Source organism: Sparus aurata, chromosome 13, assembly GCF_900880675.1.
Source record: "Sparus aurata chromosome 13, fSpaAur1.1, whole genome shotgun sequence".
In the NCBI taxonomy this organism is placed as follows: Eukaryota; Metazoa; Chordata; class Actinopteri; order Spariformes; family Sparidae; genus Sparus; species Sparus aurata.
The window spans coordinates 32,315,103-32,342,845 of record NC_044199.1 but is presented as its reverse complement, the minus strand read 5'-3'; the positions used below and the strand labels follow the sequence as shown (position 1 = coordinate 32,342,845).

The following is a 27,743-nucleotide window of genomic DNA, read 5'->3' as shown; positions in this document are numbered from 1 at the left end:
CCCTAAAGACACGAGAGTATTAACTCAAAAAGATTTCATGTAGATGAACGTATGATGAATATTTAGAAACTATTTAAATACTCCTTTTCTGCAGTATCGATACTTCAGCACTCACTCGGTTGTTTTGGACATTTACGTCTCTCAATGTTGAATATTTATACTTTACAAGGTAAACTAAACTACCAACTCTTTTGAAAATGAAATTATATATTCTGGAGGCAGTTTTAAAGATTTATGTCTTCAGTAGGAAACAAAGACAGTGGATTTCTGCCAACATGCTGTTTTCAACTCATTTTGTCCGATTGAAATCAACGTACACAGACTTTTTTCCGTGTAATTACAGAAAGCATCAAATCACCTCCTGTGGTGAAACTGTTTAAAATGCTTAGAGTGTGTTATCTTACCGTCTTACTGGCAGAAATGTTAATTGAAGGGTGATTCTGATATTTCTTTTAAAGCATTAAATTGTCTGTAACACGCGACTTTAATGAGGATTTAATGAAGCGACACTATCGTTCACTGTGATGGACAAGTTCAAGTTTCAAGTCTCTGAATTCAAAGACTAAAATCAACTTTTACATTCAACCATTTAATCATATTGTGAAGACGGACGTCAGCTGGTTAGTCGACTGTGCAGGAGCTGATTTTTGATTGTACGCTTTGGAAAACAGTTTAAATATTTAGGATTTTAACTGGATTAAAGGGACAGTGTGTAACGATTTAAGTAATTTATCAAATCAAATCAACGTCTTCGTTCATAAGTAAGTCTTCATTGGTGTACAATTATCTCTGCCAACAATCTGACTTATCCTCCTGAGTGAAGAATTACCTATCTGATTATACACAGCACGGGCAAGCTCTATGGAGGCCGCCATGTCTTTCCGGTTTTATAAGAACTATGGACTGCCGAGAGGGACACAAAGCACCACGTGGTACTACGTAGTAAGGCTAAACACGTTTTCACTCAGAGCTAGCTTGACTGCGGAACTGAGAGGGAACCTCTAGTTTTATAGCCTTAATAACTAACTACATCTTTACCTCATTACTTGAATCAGTAGAAATACTCGACGCTGTTGGGAAAGAGTCCATATTTTGAAAATGAGTTTCTTGTCCGTCAGGGCCACCGTAGCTTCCGGAACGTCTCCAACGTCTTCAGAACGGGAGGGGTGAGCAAAGGAGTGTTGCAATGTAGAACCTCACAGCTAGATGGCGCTAAATACTTGATATATTACACACTGTCCCTTTAAGCCTTCAAAATCAGCGGCATGGTCCTTTAACGTCCTCTTAAGTGTGTGTGTGTGTGTGTGTGTGTGTGTGTGTGTGTGTGTGTGTGAGCGGCACTGTATTCGTTCCTGTTTGTTCGGCAGCGAGGACGACGTGTTCGTACGTCCGTCCTCGTCACTTTGTGTCTTCATGTAGGAATCAGCTTCACATCTCGTCTGTGTGTGTGTGTGTGTGTGTGTGTGTGTGTGTGTGTGTGTGTGTGTGTGCGTGTGTGTGTGCTTCACTGGTTCTCTATATTTCCCAGTCAGTGGTTGGATGAGCCTCCAGCAGCCTGGGTGCAGTTCATTGTGCTGAACCCAGGCAGCGTGACCCGTCCGTGGGTGTAGATGTCGCGGTTGGAGCCCTGGTTCATCCGTTTCACCAGGTTCTTCTCGTACAGCAGCGGGTGGTAGGCGCCCAGCGTGCAGGCGGCGTCGAAGAAACGCTGGTAGTAATGGCAGAGCTCCGTCTTCCTGCGGGACGGCAGGAACTCGTAGACGTGCACCACCTCGCACAGTGACATCATCAGGACGGTGCCTGGACAGGAAACAGAGGAGACGCTTTGAAGCTTTTATCTGGTCGGATACAATAATCAGTAGAGACGTTCGCGGACGGACCTGAATGCTTCTGTTCTCTGCAGCTGCTGTCAGTACTTACCAAATTTACAAGACTACAGACGTTATTTTAATGGTTCATATTAATATTTGATTAACATCTAAATAAAGGAAAGTATCCAATCAGATTCAGCGTCTCCGACCAGAATCGAGGCCAACAAAGCTTCATCAGTAGTTTTATCTTTTAGTGAAGCAAAATGAAAATGTTATAAAGTATAAATTCAGTAAATTGCAGCCTAGTTTAAACCAAATCTAACGTCTCTAGCAACCTTTAAAGGCCCTGAATACTCTGATAATTAATCATCTATAAACGCTCGTCTCCTGCAAGAACACAGGCTTGTTTTGGTTTTTCAACTTCAAAAAACCACAATGCAACATGTTAAATTCACACTTTCACTTGACAGATTTCTGTGCTTCTGTTTTTTTTTCGGTGCCTTTCCATTAATTAGTCAGCGCAGCTCGCTGGATGTGTGGTTACAAACAGGAAGTGGCGAGAGACGTGATGTTTGACATACCGAGCAGGCCGGAGGAGGGCGGGTTCTTCTGGATCGGCTCGGCCATGTTGTCTTGTATCCGCTGCCAGACCTGCCACTCGAAGCGAGGGTGCAGGATGTAGAAGGGCTGCATGGGATGGACCCGCCTGTATCTCTGGTACTGGGTGAAGATGGGGTAGTCCGTCCTGTTGAACCACTGCAGGTGGGACACAGTGATGTCACTGCTTCTGTTAAAACCTCTGTAACGCACTGTGGGTTTCACACAACTGATAGTATATAATATTAATAAAAGAGGAAAGGATACTGTGTGAGGTGAAGTCAGGAATCAAAGTAACTCAGTCAAATTTGAAAACACGGACATGATGCACATGTTTTTAGATTCAGCATGACTTCCTCTTTTGCAGGATGTTATTATCTTCAGGGTCTGTCGCAAATAAAGGTTCATAATATCCGTGTATGTACGCTTGCACAACTGCAGAACTTGCCTGAGAATCTTCTCATTTAAGTTTTCTTCAGTATCAAAGTAAACCATTGATGGTTGTCAGTTCCTGTTCCTACACTGCAAACAGGAACTGCTAACAGCTAATTCTGTGAACTTCTTGTGTAATCTCTTCAAAAACTGAACAAAAACAGGCAAAATAATGCGAAGTGATTTGTGAATTCTGCTGTGACGACGCAAAAAAAGTGTCTTCAGTGAGCGATGATGTAATCGTTACCTGAGTGAGGTCAGCAGAGAAGGGGGCGGGGTCCCAGGCCACCAGAGCACCTGAGCTGTACAGAGAACTGGACAGGAAGCGATGGTCATCAGACGCCATCACCTGTAAGACAAGCAGATATTAATAAAACACAAATACATACATAATTAGTTTTAAAGTCAGAGTCTGTAATTAGAAGCTTCTGGAGATGTTTTAAAGGGATATTCTGGTGTAAATTTAATCCATGGTCTAAATCACCGTGAAACTGTGTTAGACTCCCTCTCGAGAGATCAAGTTAGCAGACCGCTAATTTACGGAGTTTTATCAACCTCAGAAACGACCGCACGACAACAATACACTGCAGTAAATGGATCCAAATATAAACCGCCACCAAAAAGCCACAAATAATGCTCAGAACAGCACCAAACTTCAGCAACAGTACAAATAGGGTCTCAGCACATAGTCCGGGGCATCTAACCTCCGCTAGCTTAGCTGGATTTCTATTGGGAAGCTAAAAACAGATTTCAACTCTCCTCCATCAGCTTCCGGGTCGGGGAAGTCCCGACGCGACGATTACCGAGTGCGGTTAGAAATGCTCAATTCCGTTCTTTTCCCTGTCCGCTCTCGATAATAACTGTTATAAACTGGCAGGTAAGACACATATGAACTTTGATTGCTTTTCCATGGAGTCATAATCATACATTTTCATCCATGAGCCGCGGAACTCTACTGCACTCGGTAATCGACTCGTCGGGACTTCCCGTCAGCAGGAAGCTGCTGCAGAAGAGTGGTAAATTTAGTCAGCTTTTCAGTAGAAATCCAGCTAAGCTAGCGGAGGTTAGATGCCCCGGACTATGTGCTGAGACCCTATTTGTACTGTTGCTGAAGTTTGGTGCTGTTCTGAGCATTATTTGTGGCTTTTTGGTGGCGGTTTATATTTGGATCCATTTACTGCAGTGTATTGTTGTCGTGCGGTCGTTTCTGAGGTTGATAAAACTCCGTAAATTAGCGGTCTGCTAACTTGATCTCTTCAGAGGGAGTCTAACACAGTTTCACTGTGTGTTAGACCTGCTAACTTGATCTCTCGAGAGGGAGTCTAACACAGTTTCACGGTGATTTAGACCATGGATTAAACTTACACCGGAATATCCCTTTAAAGCTCACTGAGCAGCAAACCAGCTCACTTAAAAACTCGACCAAAACATTTACATAGATACTGAATGCAAAGTGAAACATTATCTGTGCTCCATCAGACAGAAGCATCAGCACATGATCCTGAGATTAAATGTGTAATTGTTGCGTTTGAACCGTCAGAGCTCAGAAATACCCTTTTTTTTTTTAAATCAATCATTTCCAAACACCCAAACTGAAACACTCAGGTAACACATGGTTGTTCTGTAAATCAACGCCGAGCCGATTACTGCCTGAATTATTCTGAATGTTAGATTAAGCCTCCGTGATGAGAAAAAGTAGCTGGTTTTGTTGCTCTCTAACTGTGTGTGACCTTCATGAATCAGAGTCAGATTGAGAGAGAAGCGCCAACACTTCACCGCAGCCACAGAAAAAAAATGAAAACAGGCTCTTATGGTTGGTTAAGTTAATTTAGTCGGAGTGTCTGGATGAGCTCAGGTTGCAGCATAATAGTGTTTTGTGTTCGCTTCCACGGAGGAGAAATAGAAAAGTCAGTGTTCGTGTCCGTCAGTCTGCTGAGTCTCCTGCATTCTTCACAGCAGAGTAAAGCTGGTTAGCAGCTACGAGACGGCTGCAGGAACGCTCAACAAACTAAAAGAAGAAGTCTACAAAACTCGAGAAATTATCTTACACGATCGCTGAGTTCGGCTTCACAACAATCACAGATGTAGTTATGGATCAGACGATTGCAGGAAGCTTAATATCATCATAACACCTTCATCTTTAAGCCTCCCCCCAAAGCTCAACGGAGTTTACAATGTGCAGTAAATATATCATATGTTTTATCACATATATAGTTTTCACATATCATAGACTTTTAACGGTGCATTATCTATTTTGTGCTTTACAACTTGTACATTTTATTTTTTGTTTACTCGACTTGTCTTCTCTCTCGAGCACAGTTCATATTTCTGTCTAGAAGTAGCTAACTCAAAGGATCAATAAAATATCTATGATTCACTTTTTTGTCTTCTACTCCGTGTGGAGTGAATAAATATAAAGTTTAAAATGTAAAAATACAAATGAATAATGTAAGAACACTAAAATAATATACTACATATTATATAAAATATTTTTTTACATGCATTTGTTGATCAAAAATATAAAAACTGAGAAGTTTCTTCAATAATTCGTCCTCGTGTGGACGTTTTGATTAAAATCTTGTGCATAAACATTAATGAGGATAAAAATAGCTCAACGCTTCATCATCACGAAATGGTTACTATAGCAACTATCAGCATGCGTTCAGACGTGTTGCTAAAAGACAGAAACACCCGATGAGCAAGTTTAACTTAAATAATAACAGTCATCATCTCCTCCCTCCGTGTTGATGGAGAGTCAGAACACAAAACATTTCTGCAGCTTCACAGAGGAATCCAGAGGAAACATGAAACGTCTCCGTACAGCTCGTCTGCAGTAATCCAAGTCTCAGGAAGCCCTGAGATCACAAATTAATACAAACAAATGTTATTTATGATGTTTTAAAGGCTGAAAGCAGAGTGCACCAGCTCGACCGTGCGATGACGGTGTAAATAACTTATTTTCAGATCAGTTTGTGATCTCGGTTCTGCAGCAGACTCGGGCTGCATCTAAATGTTTGCAGGAAGTCTGCGAGTCTGGAGGGCGATCAGGACCCACAACTCACCCAGTCCAGTAGGAGGGACTTCTCAAGAGGAGCGAACTTCACTGGAAGTAATTCAATTAATTTAATTCATTGTGATATGAGCACGAAGCTGTAGAACTCATTATGAACGTGTAAAACAATAACTTTATTGAAACGTTATTGAATCGTCCCAGTAAAGGTTGACTGAGGTGAAGTCAGAATCAAAATAACGCCGGCCGAGCTGCATGGAGTCATTTTGTATTTTCATTCTGAGTTAGTTGTTTATGTTTCAGGTCATCAGTTACTTCAGTTGTTAAGGACTGAACTGTCGTTTTTGAGTGAACTGTTCCTTTAAGACACGTGATCTTCTGGATTTTCTTAACCTAAAATTAACAGCGTCTTCATGTTTAACCTTCTTAACATGTATATTTTCAAAATTCTCATTAAAACCTCAAACATAAGACCTGAAGGACCAAACTGATTTTTTGTTTCATCTGTTTTCTTTAAGTATTGGTTATTAATTATTCCATAAATAAATAATCTGCTCATTATGTTTTTTGAAACTTCTCAGTTGTTTCACATGATTTGTATTTGTCCTTGTTTCGTTTGTAAAACCAGCTTGTTCGAGGTTTTGATCTGGAGCGCTGAGTCGGTTTTGTTCACCTGTGAGTTGATGAGGCGTATCGTGGTTTTCGAGCCGACGTCCTTCTCGTATCCGCTGGTTGGCGCTGCGTTGAAGCGCAGCACGGCGTCGTGAGTGTCTGCGATTAAGTAACAGAACACAGTTTGAGATGAAGTGAAAACTTTGGAGTCACTGATGCAACAGATTTTCTGTTTCTGTAAATAGCCTGCTGATTGAAAACAGGAACACAGAAATGGAAACAGCATCGTGATGTGAGACACGCAGATGTTTCTGATTAAAGTCACTTCGGTCTTAAAAGCTCCTGACGAAAGAACTGAAAACAACAGCTTGTATTTACTTTAGTTTCCTGTTTAAAGTGAAAAGGTCACTTTACAACCTCAGATAACAAACTCATCTCCTCCTTTTTATTGTCATGTTCTGTCCGTGCGACGTCTCCTCCCTGTTTGCTCAGATGAACAGCAGATGTTGGTTTTGGTCGCTGCTGGAACATCGTGGCTCACGACTAACCGAAACCAAAATAAACAAAGTGTTTCCTAAACAACCGAGTAAACAGCAGCGGAGGCTCGAGCGCTTCTCATCTCAACACCTACACATTTACTAAACCTGCTGCTGGTTGAGAGCGTGTAGTTCAAGTTCAAGAACAGGAACACAGATAAGATGGAGAAAGTGTAAAAGTACTTTAAATAAAATATGCAGCTCTGCAGCCTGTGAACAACGAGCAGAGCAGAGTTGTGAGAAACTGGAGCAGGGCTGCTTTAAATATGTATCTGCAAATCTAGATTACTTTACAGAATATGAGCATTATTATATAAATAACTAGCCCTTGAGCAAGGCATTAACTATCCAGCGTGTCTGATTACAGGGAAGCCCGTCGCTCTGACACCATTACATACATTAATGCATGTGTATAAGTCGTGTTTGTGTGTTTTGGTTGTGACTAACAGACTGAAAACATTTAATTCCCCTAAAAAAGGATAAATGTCTTCTCAGCTGTTTCAGTTTGGGTCATTTTAATCTCGAGCGTCAAACAGCAGCAACATTTTCTTCTTCTCAGGTTGAAGTATACAAACTAACAGGGAGCAGGTTCATGTGACAGACGAATAAAACAGAAACATTGTTCTTTGTGGGATATAAAACTACATTACAGATTAACAACCAACAACCAACCGCAGCGCGCCGACAGTCCAGATCCAAGGACATTAAAGCAGAAACGTTTCACCGATGAAGACGTACGTGTCGCGGAAACATTCGTCCTGTAATTAAAGTTTGTGGTCAAAGCTCAAAGCTGCCTCCGACTTTGTTCCTCCGTTTTATTTCCATGTCACAGAAGTTTCCGACAGGCTTTCACCTCCACATGACGCTCGCTGGACTCCTTCCTTCATACGCAGCGACGACTTGGAAGGAATTTAATAGAAAATATTAAGAAGACTTTTTAAGCTTTTACTTTTTTTACAGTAGTGTCAACAATTCAGTATCTGACCAAATGTAAAATACAGACACAATCTCTCTTTCTGGTTCTTTAGTTTTGGCATTGAAAACAAGTTTATGTAAAACTTTATGATGACACCGTGAAGCTGGACTTCGATCTCAAACATCAGTTAATTACACTATTGTATGAAACCTTTGAAAAACTTGTCGCCAGTGTTTCAAAATAAAACTGACACTTTGAGACTTTCTCTCGTACGGGCGAAGAAAATCTACATTTCTAATTATCTGTCAGTTTTCTCTTTATATGATTTGTCTTTATCAAATCAACAGAATGAAAGCTGCAGATCTTTTTGCAGGTTTCTGACAGGTGAGACAAACCAAACCTTGATGTTAAAGTTGATGTTACACTCAAGAGATAAGACAGACAGAGATAAGACAGACAGAGATAAGACAGACAGAGATAAGACGGACAGAAGCCATTTTTAGACTGGGCACCAAGCCGCCAATTTGCCCGTCCTTTTGGCGGCTCAGTCCGCGGTTTTAGACAGAGGACGGCAAATTGGGGGTCTGATTTTCCGCCTCAGAGGGAACACTTATTTCCGCCTCGCCTGCTATCTAAAAACGAGGCGGCAATGTGCCGGCCTCTGCGTGAGGTGGGCGGAGGTGTTGATGACCTGCACTGTTGTGTGACCCACAGCCGGGGAATTTCAAAACCTAGAAACAGCTGATCACAGCAGTCAGTCCATCACTTCATCCGCGGACATTAAGATGAACAACTGTACAGCTGCTGAGATCCAGGAGATGCTAGCATCTCCTCGGTCTCTGTAGCTGTTTGGTTGTGTTAGCTTGTTGTTGTAGCAGCAAGCTAGGAACGGTCGCTACTTTCAAATTAAAAGCCCCCCGCTAAGAACCCAGTTCTAAACTCCAATGGGGTGCAATGTAAAGCTCTTATTTTGAAGACAAATTCTTTGTCATTGTTCACAGCCCAACTTCGAGCTTCACATCACGTCACATGTTTACGCCTACCTCAGTGGCGGCTTTTGGAAAAGGAAGAATATTACGCCTCGGTTTTAGAAAGACAGGCCGGCACATTGCCGTCCTGACCTTGGAGCAAATGTGCCGCCTTTTCTATCTAAGAAGGGCTAGAGATAAGACAGACAGACTCCACTTAAAGAAAACCCATGAAAACGTCTCACCTATCTCTTTTCCCAGTCCAGAGTAGCGCAGCGACCCTGCAGACGACACCACAGCACAGCTCCTGTAAGGCCCCAGGTCAGAGGTCAGCTGGTTCGGGGGCAGCTGTGTGGCCCAGGGCAGTGATGAGAAGGGCTGGAGGTCAGGGGTCAAAGTCGTGACCTCCACCTTGTCCTTCAGCTGGCAGAGAAGCTCGTGACTGCTCAACTTGGGCCGGCTGGAGACGCCGCCAGGCCCGCTGAGCTGGACTCCGTATTTATTCATCGACTGACGGATGACAAAGAAACATAATCTCAGAATTCAGCAAAGTTTAATATTTAGTAAAGTTCGTGAGTTTCTTTCTCCATTTCTCACCTGATAGTTCTGCACCACCTTCCTCAGTCTGTTTCCCAGCATGTTACTGGACATCTCGTCATCCCACACCTCTCCCAGGAGCCCGTGAGGCCCGAAGAACTCCGCCTCTCCTCGGCCACTCAGCTCCCCCCGCCGCCGGCCTCCGAACAGGGTCTCCAGCGCACGAGTGAAGGGGCGCGGCAGCAGCCGGGAGAAGAACCCGGAGGGCTCCTGGCCCTTCGTCTTCCTCTTCGGCGTCGAGTCCGCGACCTCGTGGGTGTGGTTTGGAGAGGAGAGGACAGGGATTGGACGGTGAGGGTCACCTGGGACAACACCTGGGAGCTTCTGCGGGTCGATGTACATGGGCTTGGCTCCACCTCGCAGCACCTGAGGGAGTCAGAGAAGACGACGTCAAGCATCTACGGCCCAAATTCATCAAGCATCTCAGACGTGACCGTCGTGATTTACAGACCTTGATGACAGAGTGTGCGCGAGGCTGAGCTCGGGTTCGCGCCCGGACCCCGAAGATGGCGTCTGTGACGGGCACGCTGTTTTCAGCGCAGAGGGCGTAGAGCAGCGCCATGGAGATGCAGAAGAAGGCCATGCAGAGCGCTCCACGGCGAGCCCGACGCCTCAGACGCCACAACAGGCTGACTCTGTCCATCGCCGCCCCGGAATACTGCAGGACACATCGTCATATTCACAGTTTATCGTTTTTAGAAGCAACAAAATAAACCAGGAGGGAAACAGCTGATAAAACAACTTCAGAGATGACTTTTGTGACTTTTCCTGGTTTTAAAAGCAGCGTGACAGTAAAGTATCAGACTGTTCTATCCACATTATTGATGATTACTGATCGATCAGACTGTGTTAATATCTTGTGAAAGAACAGATATTTTCAGCTCATATCACTCAGCCCTGCACAGACGTGGTCTACAGTTATTCTCCACACTGGACGCACGCCGCTACGTCTTGCTTTTCATTTCAGCGTCCATGATCACAGGCTGGAGCAGCCGCAAAAACAGAACAGAACTGAGACCGACCTGTAGACAATCATATCAACGTCATACCAGCTTTCACTACAGTTTTAATGTCTGTCTGTCACGACGAGAACACCCACAGTCATATGTTATATACTGCATTTTGAAAGTGTGAGTGAGACGATATGAAATAAGCAGGTTTCCTCCGTGAATCACTGCTTCTGATACTGTAAGTGAGTGAAACAACAAAGAAGAAGGACGCGGGAGAAATCGTTGCCCCGGGCGGTGGGTGAAATCAGGGAGAAAGAGCAGAGAGGAGGAGGAGGAGGAGGAGGAGGAGGAGGAGGAGGGGAGGAGTGCTGGATTCATCAGAGGGGAGGCCAGACGGAGAAAGAGGAGGGAAATCAGGACGAGAGAGGCCTGGAGATAATGAGAGAGAGAGAGAGAGAGAGAGAGAGAGAGAGAGAGAGAGAGAGAGAGAGAGAGAGATGGAGGACGTCCATTACAGGAGTTAGTGGACGGTTTTAGCCCACGGTCCTCCTGCAGCATTCAACCTGACCATCAGTCATATTTAATGGAAGTAAATGAGCTGATGGTCAATGTGGTTTCAAGGATGAGGGTGGATGATAATGTGGAGGAGGAACTCAACACGATATTAAATAGCAAATCATTTCCTTCCTTAATAGCAGAAAAGACGATCTTCGCTGCAGAACTGAGAATTTAAACGTTTTTAAGATTTCTCCAGTATCAAAGGAATCCTGTGGGACCTGTCTGTCTATTCACCGCTGCAAGGAACTGTTTTAGGTTAATTCAGTTAAATGTAAACAAATCAAAAGCTCCCAACTGATGTGAGCTGTTTAAGAACATAGAGCATCACTATCCTTCCTGTGAAGTAGAAGGAGACGGAGGGAAATCAATGCAATATTAAGTAGCAAGCAAACAAAAACAAGATTAAAAAATAATGCTGGTGGTTTTGTTTTATCGCTTCGAGCGCTGCCAGAAGTGGACCTGAGAATGTAATGTTTGTTTTGAGGGAAAACATCACGAGGGACATTAAAGTCCGGGAGGGACGTGAGGCGAAGATGCTGTAATAAAGTTATTTGTAGCTTCGGCTGCAGATTTAACACATAATAAAAGACTGTTTACCTGCTGAAGTTTGCTACTGTCAGAGAAAGACGTCTTTGAGTTTGTGTTATTACCTCATTATCATTGTAAATATGAAAACTCAGAGTTTGAATTTCTTCTCCAAAACTACGCAGTGCCCCTTTAACGTCCAGGTATGAACGGTTGTCTGATGCTCGGCAGCAGCTCAGACTGATTATAGTGATCCGCTCCTGATGTAAAGTCGACTCTGGTTCACTTTAGTCAGAAACGTCGTGAAATAATGGACGATGGAAACTGTTGACAGGAGTTAAAGGGATATTCTGGTGTAAGTTTAATCCCTGGTCTAAATCACCGTGAAACTGTGTTAGACTCCCTCTCGAGAGATCAAGTTAGCAGACCGCTAATTTACGGAGTTTTATCAACCTCAGAAACGACCACACGAAAACAATACACTGCAGTAAATGGATCCAAATATAAACCGCCACCAAAAAGCCACAAATAATGCTCAGAACAGCACCAAACTTCAGCAACAGTACAAATAGGGTCTCAGCACATAGTCCGGGGCATCTAACCTCCGCTAGCTTAGCTGGATTTCTATTGTGAAGCTAAAAACAGACTTCAACTCTCCTCCATCAGCTTCCAGGTCGGGGAAGTCCCGACGCGACGATTACCGAGTGCGGTTTGAAATGCTCAATTCCGTTCTTTTCCCTGTCCGCTCTCGATAATAACTGTTATAAACTGGCAGGTAAGACACATATGAACTTTGATTGCTTTTCCATGGAGTCATAATCATACATTTTCATCCATGAGCCGCGGAACTCTACTGCACTCGGTAATCGACTCGTCGGGACTTCCCGTCAACAGGAAGCTGCTGCAGAAGAGTGGTAAATTTAGTCAGCTTTCAAGTAGAAATCCAGCTAAGCTAGCGGAGGTTAGATGCCCCGGACTATGTGCTGAGACCCTATTTGTACTGTTGCTGAAGTTTGGTGCTGTTCTGAGCATTATTTGTGGCTTTTTGGTGGCGGTTTATATTTGGATCCATTTACTGCAGTGTATTGTTGTCGTGCGGTCGTTTCTGAGGTTGATAAAACTCCGTAAATTAGCGGTCTGCTAACTTGATCTCTCAAGAGGGAGTCTAACACAGTTTCATGGTGATTTAGACCATGGATTAAACTTACACCGGAATATCCCTTTAATCACTAATGTTTTGAAATTTGATTCATGATATTGAGCTCAACGTTGCTACACAGTGGTCATTATATCTATTTGCAGTTCATATGCAGAAATGCAAATTAAGCGAAACAAGGCAGTGAAGTTTCAGAGATGCATGTTTACAGATAAATGTAAATTCTGAGGCCATTCATTTGCAAGTTAAACATTCATTCTTCTTTATTGGCTGGTGGACTCTGATCTGAGGACTAACACAGAACAACTAACAGCTCATAACGAACATGTGATACCAATTGAAACTGTCAAAACAGAAGAAGGAAGAAAGAAGAAGGAACAGTTTGGTCATTTAGTAGAACCCAGATTTTAAACTTTGGGTCAACGCGTCGGTCTCTCTCAAACTGGGAAGCTGCACAAAGACGATCTTCTTGATGGATTTCCAGGTAATATTAAAAAACACCGAATGTGCGATTACAATGAAACACCAGGAAGATCAACTTCCATTAACGTTTATTGTAGACAACAGGTATGTATTAGCATCATACAAAAGACTTAATACATACAGATCAAATATCTGGCTGCGCAATAAACGTACAAAGAACTGATAACTCACATTTCCACTCGGACAGTTAGAGAGGGAGGTGCTGCAGGTGGGGAGAGAGCTCACACCTGAGCTCAATCCTCTGTATAAAAGGCTCTGATCCGTCCATGCTCCTCCCACTTCCTCCTCACAACACTCCGTCAGATCAGAACCGACTCTCCCTTCGTCCTAATCGCTGCAGAACTTGCCTGAGAATGTACACGTTTTTGATTTTCTTCAGTATCAAGAGTATTCAGTGATAGTTGCCCATATTTTCATGGGCTCACTGCAAAAAGGAACTGTTTTATGATAATTCGGCGTACTTTCAGTGATGCGTTTGTCACAATGTGATCAAAAAAGCCAAAGCTCCCATATTATAAGAACCCTAGTTTCAAAACCTGGAGCACGATTATCCCCCCAAAGGAAAAGTTAGAGAGAGAATTATAATACGAGTTAACGTGGTGGTGAAAACAGACAGGCATACCAGCCCCCATCATCTATAGGCCTCGCAAATAATCCACAGATTTAGAGCTGAAGAGTGAGGCTCAGCCGCACAAAAACAGTAGTGACACAGTGAAATGTAATCACTGAGCCAAAATAAATCCCTGCAGGGAGAAAGGTGGTCTAACATGACTCAGCGTTTCCTGCAGCAGGTAGAAGAATGCAGTTTTTGAAGCCTCAAATCAGCTGAAGCAGCGCGTCTAACTCAAGAAAGACCGCAAAGAGGACATTATCAATTTACAGTGATATTATATTCTTTATTTTCATATTTTAACCAAGAATTAAAGGTCCAAGGTTCATCGTACAAACAGAACAAGTACACAACTATGTAGTGCACTTTTTATATTGGCGTTGAGGTGAATGTAAAAAGCAGCAACAAGCATTAAAAGTCTGACATCAGGTAAACATCGTCTATCCGCTTTGACTCTGTCTAAGCACCAAGCATCAATCATGTTGCAGGATGTCGTGGTGGAGACATGTCTCTGTAAAGATGTTGCAGGATGTTGTGGTGGAGACATGTCTCTGTAACGATGTTGCAGGATGTCGTGGTGGAGACATGTCGCTGTAACGATGTTCAGGATGTCGTGGTGGAGACATGTCTCTGTAAAGATGTTGCAGGATGTCGTGGTGGAGACATGTCTCTGTAACGATGTTGCAGGATGTCGTGGTGGAGACATGTCTCTGTAACGATGTTCAGGATGTCGTGGTGGAGACATGTCTCTGTAACGATGTTCAGGATGTTGTGGTGGAGACATGTCTCTGTAAAGATGTTGCAGGATGTTGTGGTGGAGACATGTCTCTGTAACGATGTTGCAGGATGTCGTGGTGGAGACATGTCGCTGTAACGATGTTCAGGATGTCGTGGTGGAGACATGTCTCTGTAACGATGTTGCAGGATGTCTTGTTGGAGACATGTCTCTGTAACGATGTTGCAGGATGTCGTGGTGGAGACATGTCTCTGTAAAGATGTTGCAGGATGTCGTGGTGGAGACATGTCTCTGTAAAGATGTTGCAGGATGTTGTGGTGGAGACATGTCTCTGTAAAGATGTTGCAGGATGTTGTGGTGGAGACATGTCTCTGTAAAGATGTTGCAGGATGTCGTGGTGGAGACATGTCTCTGTAAAGATGTTCAGGATGTTGTGGTGGAGACATGTCTCTGTAAAGATGTTGCAGGATGTTGTGGTGGAGACATGTCTCTGTAAAGATGTTCAGGATGTTGTGGTGGAGACATGTCTCTGTAACGATGTTGCAGGATGTCGTGGTGGAGACATGTCTCTGTAACGATGTTGCAGGATGTCGTGGTGGAGACATGTCTCTGTAACGATGTTGCAGGATGTCGTGGTGGAGACATGTCTCTGTAAAGATGTTGCAGGATGTTGTGGTGGAGACATGTCTCTGTAAAGATGTTGCAGGATGTTGTGGTGGAGACATGTCTCTGTAAAGATGTTGCAGGATGTCGTGGTGGAGACATGTCTCTGTAAAGATGTTCAGGATGTTGTGGTGGAGACATGTCTCTGTAACGATGTTGCAGGATGTTGTGGTGGAGACATGTCTCTGTAACGATGTTGCAGGATGTCGTGGTGGAGACATGTCTCTGTAACGATGTTGCAGGATGTCGTGGTGGAGACATGTCTCTGTAAAGATGTTGCAGGATGTTGTGGTGGAGACATGTCTCTGTAAAGATGTTCAGGATGTCGTGGTGGAGACATGTCTCTGTAACGTTGTTGCAGGATGTTGTGGTGGAGACATGTCTCTGTAAAGATGTTGCAGGATGTCGTGGTGGAGACATGTCTCTGTAACGATGTTGCAGGATGTTGTGGTGGAGACATGTCTCTGTAACGATGTTGCAGGATGTTGTGGTGGAGACATGTCGCTGTAACGATGTTCAGGATGTCGTGGTGGAGACATGTCTCTGTAAAGATGTTGCAGGATGTCTTGTTGGAGACATGTCTCTGTAACGATGTTGCAGGATGTCGTGGTGGAGACATGTCTCTGTAAAGATGTTGCAGGATGTTGTGGTGGAGACATGTCTCTGTAAAGATGTTGCAGGATGTTGTGGTGGAGACATGTCTCTGTAAAGATGTTGCAGGATGTCGTGGTGGAGACATGTCTCTGTAAAGATGTTCAGGATGTTGTGGTGGAGACATGTCTCTGTAACAATGTTGCAGGATGTCGTGGTGGAGACATGTCTCTGTAAAGATGTTGCAGGATGTCGTGGTGGAGACATGTCTCTGTAACGATGTTCAGGATGTCGTGGTGGAGACATGTCTCTGTAACGATGTTCAGGATGTCGTGGTGGAGACATGTCTCTGTAACGATGTTCAGGATGTCGTGGTGGAGACATGTCTCTGTAACGATGTTCAGGATGTCGTGGTGGAGACATGTCTCTGTAACGATGTTCAGGATGTTGTGGTGGAGACATGTCTCTGTAACGATGTTGCAGGATGTTGTGGTGGAGACATGTCTCTGTAAAGATGTTCAGGATGTCGTGGTGGAGACATGTCTCTGTAAGATGTTCAGGATGTCGTGGTGGAGACATGTCTCTGTAAAGATGTTGCAGGATGTCGTGGTGGAGACATGTCGCTGTAACGATGTTGCAGGATGTCGTGGTGGAGACATGTCGCTGTAAAGACGTTGCAGGATGTTGTGGTGTGGAAGTTGTGAATGTTTCTGCATCGTTTGAAGACATTTTCTCAAAGCATTCTTGAGATTTTGTATCACAAGAATGGGACGGACAGACAGACTCAAAAACCATAATACCTCTGGCAAGATTTCAACAGTGTCGAGGCATCAAATTAAAAAAAAGGCAGTGAAATGAGAAGGATACTGACCGCTGCATCTGCACACCCCACTGTTTGTTTTCATTTATGTTTTTATGGCACACAAGGGACACAAACCATTTCACCACAAGGTGACGGTTCTCCGAGGAGATGCCTCCCTGTGGAAGCATAATCAACTGGAAGAGGCTATCGGGCCTGTTCTGGTTCTGCCTCAGAGGGATTTGACATAAACACTTTCACACAGGAAGTATCCGGAGAGAGCAACATCCAAGCTACTTTGCTTCGCCTAATGCCACCGTGACCTTGATCTGAAAAAGCCACATAAAAAGGATCTGAAGCAGGATTGAATTCAATGTAAACAATATTCAGTATAAGTCCCCCGTGTGCTCTATATGCTGCTTCACAATGTGGCAAAATGGACCAGAGAAAAACAGGAATCAATTCAATCTATGGAATGCATTGGCCCTATGGACACAAATGCAAAGATGGCGGCCCACTGTGCTGCCTACGAGTGCAGGGTACTTATAAAATCAATGTTCCTGCTGAGTTAATTCTATACATACAGCAGCTGGGTTGCACACAGCCAGAGGCTGAATATGCAGCAGTCAGCTTCACTCTGTCCGACACACGGCTGCCTGCCTGAATAACTTGTTTTTATCTACAGCCACAGTGGAAACGATAACACGACACGTTCTGGTTTGTGAGGACAACATTCAGGAGCATCAGATGAGATCATATCAGCAGAGAGTAAATACGAGGATCATGAACACTTACAATAAATACATATTTATATTATGGATATTTATTCTAAGGCAGAGTTTAAGTGTCTGCTGACAGAACTTGAGAGGAAAATTATTTCTACTTCTTCCTGACGGATATATCGGTTGGGTGATGTTTTCCACCGATATTGGACAATAAAGTCTTTGTCACAAATGTTCACATTTGAGGGATAATTGCAAAAACTGTTTGAATTATCGATATCAAAATGTTTTGCCCCCTCGTACATGCACAGCACCCTAAAACTGAGCATCAGTCGAGCTCTAATGATTTTAGATTTTGGGCTTTTAGTAGAAAATAAGGATGTAAGTAACAATTATTGATCGATTGTTTGCTGTATAAGATGTATATTTGCTTGAGCAGAACTCAGAGCGAGGACTCTTAGTTAAGCTTGTTAGCATGCTAACATTTGGGGTGTGACAGGTGGAAATGTGATCAAGTCTGAAGGTATTTGGTCAAAAAACAATATTATTGGATTATGTTAAATGTTGACCTGATGGCGCTAGATTAAAGGATCAACATAGATATTAAAATTCATCCTCCATCCACTGAGGTAACTGAGACGCCCCGCTGCTAACATGGCTTAAATTGACAAACTGCTAATCAATTATCAGCTGATTTTTTTTCATTACAGTGAGTCATTGTTGATTAAATGTTTGTCTGAACAACGCTAAAAGAAAATAACTAAAATGCTCATCAGAAGCTATCAAATTAACGTCAGCTCAAGGTATCCAAAAGTTTTTACCTGGTTAAAAAAAGCTCCAGTAACAAAGTTCTCACTCTTCTCTTCAGATGATTTTCAAGGACCTTTCCAGGACATGTTCAGTGTTTTCTATGACTGGAAAACTGGTCGACTATTTTCCAGGTTTTTTCGAGATTTTCCTGGAAGCGTGGAAACCCTGTAACCTTTTGAGTCACAGGAAAATTAACTTTTTAGAAATCGGAAATTGAAAACATTCTTAATAAGACCTGGTGAGACCTCAGTGACTTCCTCCGATGAAATGAAATGTCTGAGTCCGGTTCAAGCTCTGAAGGAAGCATGTGTACTCTCAACTGAAATAAAGGAAGTGACTAAATAGACGGCGAGACTTCAATGGTTGACCTCAGGAAGAAAGTAAAGAGGCTTTTGAGGGAAACAGCTGCTTCCACTTGGCTTCAATCAAAGGAAGATGCTGTCTGCGTCCTCTTTAACGAACATCACTGCACATTATCAGTTATGTCTGATTCAGCTGGGCTGTCTCCAAACATCCTGGATATCTTAGTTTCACTCAACTTTTGACCTTAAGGTGTGCAAAACCTGCACTCTGTGAATACATTGTTATTATAAACATATGATTTGCAGATGCTTTGGGCATCAATTCAATATCAGCACATTAAAGGACAGAACAGAATTACAGCTGCTGAATGAATGAATGTGTGAAAGAAGAGGTTGCATCACTGCAGCACTGCAGAGCGTCACAGACTCAAACAGATGGTGGTGTCACCAGATATCTGCTTAAAGATGTCGCCCTAAATCCCCAGCCTTCACGCCCACACACACACACACACACACACACACACACACACACACACACACACACACACACCTCACACGAAACATATAAACACACACTTAAGGGCAGCCAGAGGTGTTTGTGTGTTATGCATGGACTTATGCCGCCATAAACTACAGAAGATTAAGAGGTAGGAGTGTGTGTGTGTGCTTGTGTGCACGTGTGTGCACGTGTGTGTGTGTGTGTGTGTGTGTGTGTGTGTGTTAATCTGGCCTGGCGGAGTGAGAGGGAGTTATGTATGTGTCAGCAGCAGCAAAGCTCTGAATCAAACCACAGGGAGGTTGATTGGTCGGTTGCTGTCGGTGCAGCGTGACATTTATGCCTCAGCATCACACAACGAGAAACGCAGCTGCACGGCTGAATGACTCGTTCGGTGTTTACGGCAGGAAAACATCAGTTTTGACTGAACAGAAACAGAGAAGCAACATTAAAAGATGAGAATCAGTCTGGGGGGGGGCAACGTACCGACCAGTCGAGTTGGTAAAATAATTCTCTGCTTTTTAAAAACTGATTAACAACTTTTAAAATTTGTGATGGATGTTAAATGTAACTGAATGTAACAGTGTTTCCCACACATACACTTCACTGAGGCGACCCAGCTGAGCATATTACACTTTTATTTTTCAACCGGTGGACAATCTGCCATCGCTCTTCATGAAAATATAGTTCTGATATCAAGTTGCTTTGTGCCAAAAAACACAAAACACCAGCAGAAAATAACACGTTTTACACTGGTTGCAAACTTTTCCACGCTGCGCCGGATTTAGATTCAGATTTTCTTTTATATACTCAAGGCCGCACGTTGTTGTAGGGAGGACACACGTAAACAAAACCACACAACAATAACAACCAGAATAGATCCTCAACACAAGCCCAGTTATATAAACAGAGACAGAACATTACTCAACTGCCTTTGTCTTCACACTCAAACAGAACTTGATCGTCTTCACAATAAAAACAGCTATATAGGGCATTTATCTGGTGAGAATCAGCAGAAACCCTCTCAGAGAAATCCTAAGTTTGAATAACGGTAAGTTTTTCTCAACTTTGATCTTTTATTGGGCAAACATGGAGTGAATGCAGCATGAATCAGTGCAGGAGGTATAAATCAGGGCAGAGCCTCGAGGGATCTGGAGGAGGTCGCCACGTTATCATCAGCACTTTAAATCTATTCAGCTACTAAGTTATTCAGCCACCGTGCTACCTGCTGTGTGGACATATAAGTAATAAGGAAGGCCCACCAGAGGCTTCGCTTTCTGCAGCAACTTAAAAAACTTAGGTGTGACTGCGGAGGCGACGCTTTGGATCGTTCTCGCCTTCGCAGTCTCAGGATGACGTGGCAACACACCCGGCCTAGAAAGCGGACAGCTAGACCGGGTTGTCTGAGAGCATCAGCTGTGATCGTCCCTCTGTTTGCTCCATTTATGCCACACGTATCAAACACATAAAGAGTGATGGCCGACCTCCACCCTCCTCCTCCACCCTGCTGCTGCCCTCGTCCAGCCCCTCGCCTCAGGATGGAGATTCAAGCGGTTTAAGTGGATGTCTCGCCTCAGGAACAGAACATATCCTGAGGCTGTCCGTCATTTGAACTCTGACGTTCGAGCGCTTAAAGCAGCAGAACCGGCACTTTAAATGTAGGAAGGTAGCCGCAGGGTTTATCATATTACTTATGTCTGAATGTATAAATGTTTCTGTTGTTCCTAATGTATTTTATATGTTTCTGTTCTCTTGGCTGGTCTGTTTTTAAGAGCTGTACTGAGCTGTGTTGTCATGGCAATAAGGTATTGAACTGAATTAGACCCTGGGAGAGGCAGTATGAATAACTTTAATAACTAAACAGAAAGAGACGATCTTCTCACTGACAGTCTTTAGTTTTGGTCTCTCATATTAAAGACTGTGACACAGTTAAAACTCCTAATTAGGTGTTTAAATATGGAGCAATAAGGGAGGATTAGTATTTAAATGACCTTTTCTACTGTATCCAAACATTGTTTCAAATACGACACATTTTAATGTAACCAGTAATGGGCCAAACACAGCGCCTTGATGGACTCCACAAGTAACTATGGGTAACTGTGAATTAACAACGTCACATGATGCACTGAGGCCCTCATGAGCTTAAACTGTGAAGGAAATATTTGACTATCATACTTTTATCCATTCTGTCCAATAAAATGGAGAAACTTGAAAGTCTTTAGATGCAACATTAAAGGTCCCATATTATACTGTTTTTCATCAATTTCACACAGCTGTCAGAGGTCCAACAACTCTGTATTCGATATACTGCCCCCAAACCCATCTGTCGCTCTGCTGAGCTGTATTCAGAGCACTCTGTTTCTGTGTCTGCACCTTTAAATGCTAATGAGCTCCGTCTGTCAACGCCTACTTGGGGAGCCTTGCCTGCTACATCACTCTCAGGGAGAGGAAGCTGTTTGCGTTAGCAGTAGCATGCGCTAATGTTTACGGTGGATGTAACACTATGGCTCGCGGAGATTTTTTCATTCACCCGAACCAGTTTGACCCAGAATCGGACCCACAAGGAGAGGCTCCTGAAGAAATACAGACTCTGCGGCTGCAGCAGGACGTTTCAGAATGGTTAGTGGGCCTGAATAATATTAGTTTGTTCGATGTGTTGTTTCAGTTACTGCCATGTAGCTAATGGCTAACAGCTAGTGAAAGCTGTGTTTGTCTCCGACACAGTCTGCAAACTCTTGGACACTGTTCGCATCGTCTCTGTCTCCAGTCTGCACATGTTTCCAGACTTTCTACTGTGACAACCAAGCTCCATCGTAATATTATTAACATTAAACTCGCTTCAAACACCATTGCATAGCGGACCGAAGTGGAGCTAACTAGTTAGCCAGTTTCCAGCTGACTTCATCATACTCGTCGGCAACTGTAAATACTATCAAACCGCGGCGACACTTATCGCTGGCTCGGGTGCAGTTGCTGGGTCCAGTATGGTTGAGACTGATCCTTTTACGAGGATCAGTGTCGAGGCAAAGCCAGCTTTGTACTGACACTCGTTACTGAAGCAGTCTGATGTGAAGTGGTTAGCACACACATACAAGCTAACACGAACCGCAGCCGGCACGTTGTCGTTAAAAATGAAACACAACCACGGTCTCTTCTGTTGTTCTGTAGCTGGGACAGAATATAGGCACTGATGTTGATTATAACAACCAACAACAGAGTAATTGCGTGTCTAGCTCTGAGCGACAGCGTTGCGAAACACACCGAACTTCACCTCGGGGATGAACGCCCCCCTCTCTGATATCTCCTTTCACCGCGCAGTGGAGGTCGGCCTATGATAATGACTCCTTTCGTTACGTAACGACAGGAGCAGAATCTGAACAGCCTGTAGGAGCGCCGTGTTACCAGTGGGTGGGCTGCAGAGACCATGCAGGATTCACTTGTTTTCGGCAGGCTCAGGGAGGACCAGCTTATATATGGAGAGAGCAGAGAAAACTTGTTTTTCATAATATGGGACCTTTAAATCATTTTGTCTCTAGTCAAGTTAGCCGGACACCAAACTGGAAGTTCGGTGGCTCGGATGATATCGTCTCTTATTTATTGTGGAGATGTGAATTTAATCAAATTTAATCGCATCATGACAGACTTTATGATATCGCTGTTTAAAAAATCTGTACTATTGTATCTTGACTAAACTGTTGATTTACACTCCTAAAAGTAACCATTTAATAACTGTGAGTTAAAGTTATTTATTTGCTTCTTAACCAGGAGTGTGCTCGCTCTTTAATTCCATATGTTTCTTATTTCTTCAGTAATGAGCCAAGATTAATAACATCAAATACTTTTATGAGATCTGTTGTTCAGTCATTATCTTCTAGTTAGTTTCTATTTTGTTTATTTCCTCTTCATATAAAATTGTATCTTTGATCAAATCAAGTTTTTTATGCTGCGACTGCAAAGAATCACGTCCGTGTCCAGAAAACACGCGTCCATCTTCGGTTTTATATGAAGGGATGATTTCAGCGGTGAGCGGACGGGCAGCTGCTAGAGACTGTTTACAAATACGTGATTTCACTTCATACTCGATCATATTTTTACACCTGCATGACTCGTACTACTGTAGGTGTATCAGCGCGGTGGATGAATCATGACACCTGCAGTAACTGATACTACTGTTGAAGCTGTGAGTCATCTGAACACGTCTCTGAGGCCTCGAACCACTCGAGCTTTCTCAAATACTGACAGATGATTGTTGTTTTACACACAGGACACGAGTGAAGGATTTGAGACTGAACACTGTTTCTGCTGATGCTCGGTGTGGTGAACAGCAGCGGTGTTACCTTGTAGCCCATGATGTGTGTGGTACCGCACGCTGTGTTGCTGAAGTTGTTGCTTAGAAACGGGCTGCTGCCTTCAGGGTCCCCCTCATCGCCTCTGTGGACGTAGAGATATATATACACACTGTTATACGAGGGCACATATCTATGCTGCCAACAGGAAAAATCTGGACCTCTGCTCTTCTTTGCAACGATGTTACACCACTTTTTCTTCTGTTTCTGCTACATTACATTTACTCAAAGACTCCACGCAGGGTGCCAAATATAACGTTTTTGTACACAAACTCATTGAACATTCAAATGTTACCAGACACTCAAAAGATTTCCATATTTCAGCGCTGATTTTGTGCCCTGACTGAACAGAAAAACAACGTGAGATACTTTACTTGAGTCTTTTCATGTCACTCTCTACATCGTCACTGCATTTATCCGATTATCTAAAAATGCAAACTATTTTGATAATTGTTTGTCCAATAATTTGTATTTATTTGTAATCACGAGTGTCACAATATCAGAATTGTTGTGGCCAAAGGAATTCTTGGTAACGATCAATCAAGTCTATCTTCACTTTTGTTTACTTTGTGTTTTGTCTCTTTTTTCACCAGTAACTGATGATCACAATACGAGTGTTGGAACATGGAGAGAGTCTGTAACATAACGTTTTCAAACATGTACAAAAATAACTATTACACTCAATTACCAGTGAAAAGGCAGCAGAATGAACTGAAAAACAAAAGATGCACAAGGCCGAACATCTTCGATAGATCACTGAGACGACATCATCATATTAACACAAAATCAATACTAATTTTGGGAATATTCCGATATTGCAACTGCCCCTAATTTGTAATAACATTGAGTTAGTGTTTCACTTTGTACTCTGAGTAGTCATGAAACCACAAACCAAACAATAAATAGATGAATGGAGAAAAAGAAATCAGCAGATAGATGAACTTTTTCTGATTTATGCAATTTATTTTAATTCACAGCTCGCTGCATTCACAAACAGTTATCGGTCAATCATTAATAATATATGAAATGCCTTTGATGTTTCTCTATTAGAAAACTGCTGTAATCACTGACGTGATCTATGTTGGTTGGAAAATCAAAGTAGGTTACAAAGCTGAAGTCACAGCTCTTCTCGTTTCACTCATCGGACGTTATATCAGAAAAACTTTGTACGTTAGTGAAGAGAGACAAATATCTTTATATCCCGTCTCAACTGACGATAATCAAAAGTCAGTAAAGTGTCAGTTTGTTGTATTACCGTATTGACCCGAATATAGGACGACCCTCATTATAAGACGACCCCTCTTTTCAAGACTAATCTTACAAAAAAAAAGGCTTTCAGCTGGATGATAGCTCTGGTAAATGGGCATGCCTTCGTTTCGTTTCTCAATAACAAACTTTAACTCACGGAGTGTTTGCGATGAAAATAAATCACAGCAAAAACAGCCTCCGTCCCTGCGAGTGACAGAGTCAGACAGCGACCTGTTAACTGGTGGTGATTATAAATGATGTAATTTAGCGCAAAAAGAGTAACTTTGTCACTTTCTGGATGTTTGGTGGGTCAATATCTCAATCACTACACATTATAACAGCATCCATATGATTATAAACAGTCCGCGGGTTTAGATTGACGGGGGACACCTGGGAAACACCGACGTCAGCCGCCGGCTTTCTCTGTGGATTACCTGGTGGTATGGCGGTGATGCTTCGCTCTGTGTGAATCACCATTGGCGGAGAACTGGCGAACCACCGCTCCGGAGATAATGCAGATACGCTGTGTAAAAACGGCCACTGACGTCTCACAATAAGCTGGCTTCCTCTGCCGTCGCGGTCGTGTAGCGACCCCAGACAACTATCAGCATGTGTCAACGGTTAGACCCCGGCTATAAGACGACCCCACTTTTTTACATTATTTTCATCGAAAAAAACTCGTCCTATATTCTGGTCAATACGGTAAATTAAAACCTCATGTAGTTTTGTGTTGAAGCTCAGTGAACTACATCGTCTCATGGAGCCAACTGGGTCAGAAAAGGTCACAACCAAGATGAACATCACAGTAAATCTGCTCATATTGACTGTGAAGTTCTGTGAAGGAGAGCTGGTTCTGGTTCTGTTCTGAGAGCTGCTGATATACAGGAGCAGCTCTACAACGTTTAAGTGAGGAGACGACATCACTAACGACTCTGTGTCTCTTTATAATGACGTATTTTCACAGTCTGATGTTTAATTAGTTTGATGACAGACTGACAAACATCGTGTCTGTGATTGATGACACAATTCGAACAGGATCAATAAATTACCTGTCTCTCTTCATCACTAACAGACAAAGGTTTCTGGAAATAAAGTCCAATGGAGTCAGAAGACACCAAGTTGAGTATTAAACTAAATAACACAAAATAATGACTGCAGAGCTCCTGTCTGTCTGACTAAAATGTAATACCAGCGTGTATTTTTGTATTTTCTTTTTTTAAAATAACAAATTATTTTCAATTAATCACATTGTGTTTTATTTTGATATGTCTGTAATGACTAACAGGATCATCTTTATGTATTTGAGCCCATCTCTGATTGTCGCTTAACTACATTTCATTCTTATCAGCATGCATTGATCGAACATCCCAACACGGCTCTAATGCAGCTGATAATAGAACATTTGCAGACAGTTTAACGATCTAATATTTATCGCTCATCCCTTTTAGTTTTATGCTTCCCTAAATTAAACGTACAATCTCTTGTTTTCTGCAGCTTTTGATGTGATAACTGCATCGAACCACCGTAACAGATCGGAGGGAGTCCGTCTGGTCCAACATGGTAATTTAATTAAATTAATCCCACCTTTAATTAACTGCCTTCACTGAATCTGTTTATAATGCTGCAGCTTTTTTATTTCCTCACATGAACTTTTTTAAAAAATCTGAATTGTATGAATAATATCAGCACATTTGACGGTTTCCTCTTGTTTTATTTTGTTGTTGATGAGGTTTGTTTTGTTATTTCCTGTTGTGGGACGATGGAGATGTTCACTGAACTGACCAGGAGGGAGAAACTACAGAGAGGAGAGGAAGAGATGATGGAACAACTGATTACAAAACATATTAATTAAACACATGTAACCGTCTTAAAGAGCTGTGTGGCTCATTATATGTAATATGACTGAATTGCAGCAGTGCTGAGGACATTAAAATGAGTCCATACATGTATTTATAGGCAGGCCATCATCTCAGACCTCCACAGGATCATCACCAGAACATGATGAGAACTGAGATCGATCCATCGATGGATAGATTGATAAACGGACTGATCAGCAGCGCTGTTTATCTCTCTTACCTGTATGTTGTCTGAGGTGTCGCGGTGATATTCGTTGACCTGAGTAAAGTGATGCTCCTCCGGTGCGAGCCCGCCAGCCTCGTCGTTCCTCTGATGTATCGTCACTACGGCACCGAGCCTGCGGTCGTTCCCGCCGCCATGTTCCCGGTGAGTCCCGTGCGTCGCGGTGCCGCCGCTGTCCGTCCGTCCGTCCGGTCCGAGGCCGCTGTCGGTGTCCGGGGGCATTTGGAGAAGTACGAACCGGAGCAGCGAGTCCTCGTCGCTGTGACACCGAGCAGCACCGAGCGGCAAGCTAGCGACCACGACACCGCACAGCTTCCGGTCAGAGTTTCAAAGTAAGAGCTGCGATACGATGATGGTTCCTAAGGAGAACAGGGAGGTCACGTCCTCTGTAATGTATCTGAGCCTCTTATATCTTAAAATGTATAGATTAATATTTACACTAATATCGTTAAAATAACCAATAATGCGTAATAAAAAAAAGAAACTCCTCAGGTTGAGACTCTGTCGTCCAACTACACCTGAAGTAGACAAATCATCAGAAGAAGATGGTTTGAAAGAAGAATAAAAAAATCCATCTAAGTCAAATTAAAACGACCGTCTTTGAACAGAGGAGCTGGCCGACGGCGTCACTCATCACCCACCTACAGTACAATATGAGTTCTCTCCACAGACAGCTCAACAACCATCCACACCTGGGCTCACCTGGGCTCACCTGGGCTCACCTGGGCTCACCTGGGCTCACCTGGGCTCACCTGGGCTCACCTGGGCTCAACAACACACATGAAGGCCGGTTGGACCGACGACCCACAAGTGTCCCTGACGACTCTGAAACTCAGAGCTCACAGGTGTCCTTAACGACCCTGTAAGGACACTCCCACACAGAGCCTGCAGCTCCCCTCCAGTTAGATAAAACTGAAGAATCCTTTCGGGTGAAATTACTTAACTTATTCTAATTAACTAAAAAAAGTTTATGAGCCCTCAATGGTGCAGCGTCTACTTGCAACCCCATATCACCAGTTATATGTGGATGAGTTCACACTTAAAGAGGTCTTAAAGTGTGTTTGATCAATACTTCTCTCCCAATTGTGCAAATATAAAGTCCAAGATGTGACTGCTCAGCTACCACTGCTCATCAGAAATTATATGTTTATCTTGGGATAACAACATTTAATACAAGCAGTCACAACAGT

The 27,743-nt window shown here is 43.0% G+C and overlaps 1 protein-coding gene across 2 annotated transcripts; it reads right to left on the bottom strand.

Moving 5' to 3' along the window:
• Positions 1–1,127: 1,127 nt before the first annotated feature.
• Positions 1,128–26,896, bottom strand: st6gal1 (ST6 beta-galactosamide alpha-2,6-sialyltranferase 1). Of its 2 annotated transcripts, XM_030436972.1 has the most exons (9): positions 26,551–26,896; positions 23,218–23,311; positions 9,931–10,137; positions 9,480–9,845; positions 9,128–9,392; positions 6,524–6,621; positions 3,088–3,189; positions 2,393–2,567; positions 1,128–1,800 (listed from the first exon to the last, which is right to left on the bottom strand). In XM_030436972.1, the coding sequence occupies exons 2-9, from the start codon at positions 23,227–23,229 to the stop codon at positions 1,529–1,531; spliced, it is 1,497 nt and encodes a 498-aa protein (XP_030292832.1). In that variant the 5' UTR covers positions 23,230–23,311; positions 26,551–26,896; the 3' UTR covers positions 1,128–1,528. The 2 variants fall into 2 exon arrangements, with proteins under 2 accessions (XP_030292832.1, XP_030292833.1); XM_030436973.1 differs by lacking the exons at positions 23,218–23,311; positions 26,551–26,896 and adding an exon at positions 18,094–18,469.
• Positions 26,897–27,743: the final 847 nt, after the last annotated feature.